This window comes from Callionymus lyra, unplaced genomic scaffold (genome assembly GCF_982586985.1).
Source record: "Callionymus lyra unplaced genomic scaffold, fCalLyr1.hap1.1 HAP1_SCAFFOLD_354, whole genome shotgun sequence".
In the NCBI taxonomy this organism is placed as follows: domain Eukaryota; kingdom Metazoa; phylum Chordata; class Actinopteri; order Syngnathiformes; family Callionymidae; genus Callionymus; species Callionymus lyra.
Genome location: NW_028258730.1, coordinates 15,001 through 22,500, shown reverse-complemented (window position 1 = coordinate 22,500; position 7,500 = coordinate 15,001). Strand labels below are relative to the sequence as shown.

The following is a 7,500-nucleotide window of genomic DNA, read 5'->3' as shown; positions in this document are numbered from 1 at the left end:
CAAGACCGGTTTGTAATCTGATCTATAATATGATCTATAGTCTGATATATAGTCTGATATATAGTCTGATATATAGTCTGATCTATAGTCTGATCTATAGTCTGATCTATAGTCTGATCTTTAGTCTGATCTATAATCTGATCTGTAGTCTGATCTATATAATCTGATCCATAGTCTGATCTATAATCTGATCTATAGTCTGATCTATATTATGATCTATAGTCTGATCCATAATCTGATCTATATTATGATCTATAGTCTGATCCATAATCTGATCTATAGTCTGATCTATAGTCTGATCTATAGTCTGATCCATAATCTGATCTATAGTCTGATCTATAATATGGTCTATAGTCTGATCTATAATCTGAGCTATAATCTGATCTATAGTCTGATCTATAGTCTGATCTATAATCTGATCTATAGTCTGATCTATAGTCTGATCTATAATCTGATCTATAATCTGATCTATAGTCTGATCTATAATCTGATCTATAGTCTGATCTATAGTCTGATCTATAATCTGATCTATAATCTGATCTATAGTCTGATCTATAGTTTGATCTATAATATGATCTATAGTCTGATCTATAATCTGATCTATAGTCTGATCTATAGTTTGATCTATAAAATGATCTATAGTCTGATCTATAATCTGATCTATAGTCTGATCTATAATCTGATCTATAATCTGATCTATAATATGATCTATAGTCTGATCTATAGTTTGATCTATAATATTATCTATAGTCTGATCTATAATCTGATCTATAATCTGATCTATAATCTGATCTATAGTCTGATCTATAGTTTGATCTATAATATGATCTATAGTCTGATCTATAATCTGATCTATAATCTGATCTATAATCTGATCTATAATATGATCTATAGTCTGATCTATAGTTTGATCTATAATATGATCTATAGTCTGATCTATAATCTGATCTATAATCTGATCTATAGTCTGATCTATAGTTTGATCTATAGTCTGATCTATAATCTGATCTATAGTCTGATCTATAATCTAAACTATAGTCTGATCTATAATCTAAACTAAAGTCTGATCTATAGTCTGATCTATAATCTAAACTATAGTCTGATCTATAATCTAAACTATAGTCTGATCTATAGTCTGATCTATAATCTGATCTATAATCTGATCTATAGTCTGATCTTTAGTCTGATCTAAAATCTGATCTATAGTCTGATCTATAGTCTGATCTATAATCTGATCTATAGTCTGATCTATAATCTGATCTATAGTCTGATCTATAGTTTGATCTATAGTCTGATCTATAGTCTGATCTATAATCTGATCTATAGTCTGATCTATAGTCTAAAATCAAGACCGGTTTGTAATCTGATCTATAATATGATCTATAGTCTGATATATAGTCTGATCTATAGTCTGATCTATAGTCTGATCTATAGTCTGATCTTTAGTCTGATCTATAATCTAATCTGTAGTCTGATCTATATAATCTGATCCATAGTCTGATCTATAATCTGATCTATAGTCTGATCTATAGTCTGATCTATAGTCTGATCTATAATCTGATCTATAGTCTGATCTATAGTCTGATCTATAATCTGATCTATAATCTGATCTATAGTCTGATCTATAATCTGATCTATAGTCTGATCTATAGTCTGATCTATAATCTGATCTATAATCTGATCTATAGTCTGATCTATAGTTTGATCTATAATATGATCTATAGTCTGATCTATAATCTGATCTATAATCTGATCTATAGTCTGATCTATAGTCTGATCTATAGTTTGATCTATAATATGATCTATAGTCTGATCTATAATCTGATCTATAGTCTGATCTATAATCTTATCTATAGTCTGATCTATAATATGATCTATAGTCTGATCCATAATCTGATCTATAGTCTGATCTATAATCTGATCTATAGTCTGATCTATAATCTGATCTATAGTCTGATCTATAGTCTGATCTATAGTCTGATCCATAATCTGATCTATAGTCTGATCTATAATCTGATCTATAGTCTGATCTATAGTCCGATCTATAATATGATCTATAGTCTGATCTATAATCTGAGCTATAGTCTGATCTATAGTCTGATCTATAGTCTGATCTATAGTCTGATCCATAATCTGATCTATAGTCTGATCTATAGTCTGATCCATAATCTGATCTATAGTCTGATCTATAATATGGTCTATAGTCTGATCCATAATCTGATCTATAGTCTGATCTATAGTCTGATCTATAGTCCGATCTATAATATGATCTATAGTCTGATCTATAGTCTGATCTATAGTCCGATCTATAATATGATCTATAGTCTGATCTATAATCTGAGCTATAATCTGATCTATAATATGATCTATAGTCTGATCTATAATCTGAGCTATAATCTGATCTATAATATGATCTATAGTCTGATCTATAATCTGAGCTATAATCTGATCTATAATATGATCTATAGTCTGATCTATAGTCTGATCTATAATCTGATCTCTAGTCTGATCTATAGTCTGATCTATAGTCTGATCTATAATCTAAACTATAGTCTGAGCTATAATATGATCTATAGTCTGATCTATAGTCTGATCTATAGTCTGATCTATAGTCTGATCTATAGTCTGATCTATAGTCTGATCTATAATCTGATCTATAGTCTGATATATAGTCTGATCTATAATATGACCTATAGTCTGATCTATAGTCTGATCTATAACCTGATCTATAGTCTGATCTATAATATGATCTATAGTCTGATCTATAATCTGATCTATAATCTGATCTATAATCTGATCTATAGTCTGATCTATAGTTTGATCTATAATATGATCTATAGTCTGATCTATAATCTGATCTATAATCTGATCTATATTCTGATCTATAGTTTGATCTATAATATGATCTATAGTCTGATCTATAATCTGATCTATAGTCTGATCTACAATCTGATCTATAGTCTGATCTATAATCTGATCTATAGTCTGATCTATAGTCTGATCTATAATCTGATCTATAATCTGATCTATAATCTGATCTATAATCTGATCTATAGTTTGATCTATAATATGATCTATAGTCTGATCTATAATCTGATCTATAGTCTGATCTATAATCTGATCTATAGTCTGATCTATAATCTGATCTATAGTCTGATCTATAATCTGATCTATAGTCTGATCTATAGTCTGATCTATAATATGATCTATAGTCTGATCTATAGTCTGATCTATAGTCTGATCTATAATCTGATCTATACGTAGTCTGATCTATAGTCTGATCTATAATCTGATCTATAGTCTGATCTATAGTCTGATCTATAGTTTGATCTATAATCTAAACTATAGTCTGATCTATAATCTAAACTATAGTCTGATCTATAATCTAAACTATAGTCTGATCTATAGTTTGATCTATAATATAAACTATAGTCTGATCTATAATCTAAACTATAGTCTGATCTATAATCTAAACTATAGTCTGATCTATAATCTGAACTATAGTCTGATCTATAGTCTGATTTATAGTCTGATCTATAGTCTGATCTATAATCTAAACTATAGTCTGATCTATAATCTGATCTATAATCTGATCTATAGTCTGATATATAATCTGATCTATATTCTGAGATCAGGACTGGTTTGTGACAAGATATAACCGCGAACTAACAGCTCGGTGCTTCAGAACTGATTCAATGTAAACAGTGTTTCTTTCTCACTTGTGTACAAGTAACTTGTGTCATTGATACTGATTACTGATTACTGATTACTCTCATTAAAAAGTGTGACGTCACTAATAACCTGACAACACACAAGTCTCACTCAACCTCAATGTTTTTGGACTGGGGAGTAAAATGAGGTACACAAGGTAAACCCACACTGAAGAACATTCAGGGAAAGATGCAGGTTTGCTAAAGATGGAAATGAACCAGCAACGTCCTGCTGTGATGTTTCATGAACACCATCTTGGATCTGGTCTCATGTGTTCCTCTGACGCAGGAACAAGAAGTTCTCCCTCCTGGCCGGCAGCAACTTGATCATCAGAAGCGTCTCCGACGACGACTCCGGCGCTTACGTCTGCACGGCTGCCAACCAGAACCACAACGTCAGCGCCAGCGCCGAGCTCAGCGTTCTGGGTGAGAAACTACGTTTGTGATCAGACGGACCAGAGGGTCCGACCCAGGGCCTCCGCCTGTGTCCCGGCTCAGGGTTAGAAACACCACACACTGCACTCACAGAAGCGACTACTTCGGTGGATCTTGAACAGGAAGTTGAATCTCGAGTCATGTGACGGTCGCGTCTCTCACACAAATCATCGACAGCTTCATTACACTGTGTTGTGTTTGTAAATGAACGCAGTTAGAGTTTGATGGATGTTCGTGGACTGCAGACGATTCTTCTCCAGCCAGTTTGTTGATGAGACCATTAGTCACACAAATGTGTGTGTTTTGTCCACAATAACACATCATTAGCCTCATGAGTACACAAAAGTACTTATCGTCCAAATGATGTAGAGACTGAAATCTTTCAACACACACGCACACGCACACGCACACGCACACGCACACGCACACGCACACGCACACGCACACGCACACGCACACGCACACGCACACGCACACGCACACGCACACGCACACGCACACGCACACGCACACGCACAGACACGCACACGCACTAACACAAACACACGCACACACACAGACACGCACACGCACTAACACAAACACACGCACACACACGCACTAACACAAACACACGCACACACACACAGACACGCACACGCACTAACACAAACACACGCACACGCACACACACACAGACACGCACACGCACTAACACAAACACACGCACACACACACAGACACGCACACGCACTAACACAAACACACGCACACACACACACAGACACGCACACGCACTAACACAAACACACGCACACACACAGACACGCACACGCACTAACACAAACACACGCACACACACGCACTAACACAAACACACGCACACACACAGACACGCACACGCACTAACACAAACACAAGCACACACACACAGACACGCACACACACGCAGACACAAACACACGCACAGAGATCTGATTACATCAGAAAAAGCCAAAAAGTGTTGTTTGACACGATTAATTCTCTCGTGTCTCCTGCTCCTCAAATCATGTCTTCTGTGAAACTGACAGCAATGATTGTTGAGGTTTTTACTGACAAAATTAAATTGATCAAAGAGAAAATCTTCCTTTTGTGTGGAACCTCTGCTGTCTCTGAGCCCCTCTCCTCCTCTTGGTCTTCCTTTAACTCTGTGACTCTGGCTGATATTTCTGGTGAGCAAATTTAGGGTAATTTTAGGTCTATTTCTGATCTTCATTCTTGTCCAAGATCTTGGAGAAGGTTGTGTCTGAGCAGCTGTTCCTGGATCAGAGCGACATCCATGAGAAGTTTCAGTCTGGCTTCTTAAACATCTACGGAGACAGTCTTACTGAAGGTGTCCAGTGACATCATGATGTTCTGGTTCTGTTGGATCTGTCCTCAGCCTTTGACACAGTTGAACCAGATCCTGAAGACTGAGGGATGAAGACTGTCTGGGTCTGTGTTCCAGTGGTTCTCCTCATACCTTCTGTTTCATCTGTCAATCAAATGAGGTCTGAATCATGTGTTGTGTGGAGTCCCTCAAGGTTCTGTTCTGGGTCCTTTATTGTTTGTACTTGATTCCTCTGGTCAAATCCTGATGTTTCTTATGTTTGCTGATGACATCCAGCTGTTGATCAGCTGATCAGAGGCTGAACTTAGTCAAGTGTTGCTAGAAATCAAACAATGAAAACACTTTGAAGCTAAATCCTTCCAGACTGTTGCTCCTAAGCTTTGGAAACATCTATGTGTTTGATGATCTACTGACTCCTTCAAGAAACATGTGTGTTTGATGATCTACTGACTCCTTCAAGAAACATCTGTGTTTGATGATCTACTGACTCCTTTAAGAAACATGTGTGTTTGATGATCTACTGACTCCTTCAAGAAACATCTGTGTTTGATGATCTACTGACTCCTTCAAGAAACATCTATGTTTGATGATCTACTGACTCCTTCAAGAAACATGTGTGTTTGATGATCTACTGACTCCTTCAAGAAACATCTGTGTTTGATGATCTACTGACTCCTTTAAGAAACATGTGTGTTTGATGATCTACTGACTCCTTCAAGAAACATCTGTGTTTGATGATCTACTGACTCCTTTAAGAAACATGTGTGTTTGATGATCTACTGACTCCTTCAAGAAACATCTGTGTTTGATGATCTACTGACTCCTTCAAGAAACATGTGTGTTTGATGATCTACTGACTCCTTCAAAAACATCTGTGTTTGATGATCTACTGACTCCTTCAAGAAACATCTGTTTGATGATCTACTGACTCCTTCAAGAAACATCTGTGTTTGATGATCTACTGACTCCTTTAAGAAACATGTGTGTTTGATGATCTACTGACTCCTTCAAGAAACATCTGTGTTTGATGATCTACTGACTCCTTTAAGAAACATGTGTGTTTGATGATCTACTGACTCCTTCAAGAAACATCTGTGTTTGATGATCTACTGACTCCTTCAAGAAACATGTGTGTTTGATGATCTACTGACTCCTTCAAGAAACATGTGTGTTTGATGATCTACTGACTCCTTCAAGAAACATGTGTGTTTGATGATCTACTGACTCCTTCAAGAAACATCTGTGTTTGATGATCTACTGACTCCTTCAAGAAACATGTGTGTTTGATGATCTACTGACTCCTTCAAGAAACATGTGTGTTTGATGATCTACTGACTCCTTCAAAAACATCTGTGTTTGATGATCTACTGACTCCTTCAAGAAACATCTGTTTGATGATCTACTGACTCCTTCAAGAAACATCTGTGTTTGATGATCTACTGACTCCTTCAAGAAACATCTGTGTTTGATGATCTACTGACTCCTTCAAGAAACATCTGTGTTTGATGATCTACTGACTCCTTCAAGAAACATGTGTGTTTGATGATCTACTGACTCCTTCAAGAAACATCTGTGTTTGATGATCTACTGACTCCTTCAAGAAACATCTGTGTTTGATGATCTACTGACTCCTTCAAGAAACATCTGTGTTTGATCTACTAACTCCTTCAAGAAACATCTGTGTTTGATGATCTACTGACTCCTTCAAGAAACATCTGTGTTTGATGATCTACTGACTCCTTCAAGAAACATGTGTGTTTGATGATCTACTGACTCCTTCAAGAAACATCTGTGTTTGATGATCTACTGACTCCTTCAAGAAACATCTGTTTGATGATCTACTGACTCCTTCAAGAAACATCTGTTTGATGATCTACTGACTCCTTCAAGAAACATCTGTGTTTGATGATCTACTGACTCCTTCAAGAAACATCTGTGTTTGATGATCTACTGACTCCTTCAAGAAACATGTGTTTGATGATCTACTGACTCCTTCAAGAAACATCT

At 36.1% G+C, this 7,500-nt stretch overlaps 1 protein-coding gene across 1 annotated transcript in view; it reads left to right on the top strand.

Annotated features, from left to right (window-relative positions):
* LOC148057922 (netrin receptor DCC-like) overlaps window positions 1–7,500 on the top strand; it is a gene marked incomplete at both ends in the record, with an annotated part of 39,064 nt that overhangs the window by 17,681 nt on the left and 13,883 nt on the right. The window contains one exon of the mRNA XM_087782701.1: window positions 4,000–4,136. Within this exon, the coding sequence (XP_087638827.1) occupies window positions 4,000–4,136 (137 nt within the window). The remainder of the gene's footprint in view (window positions 1–3,999; window positions 4,137–7,500) is intronic.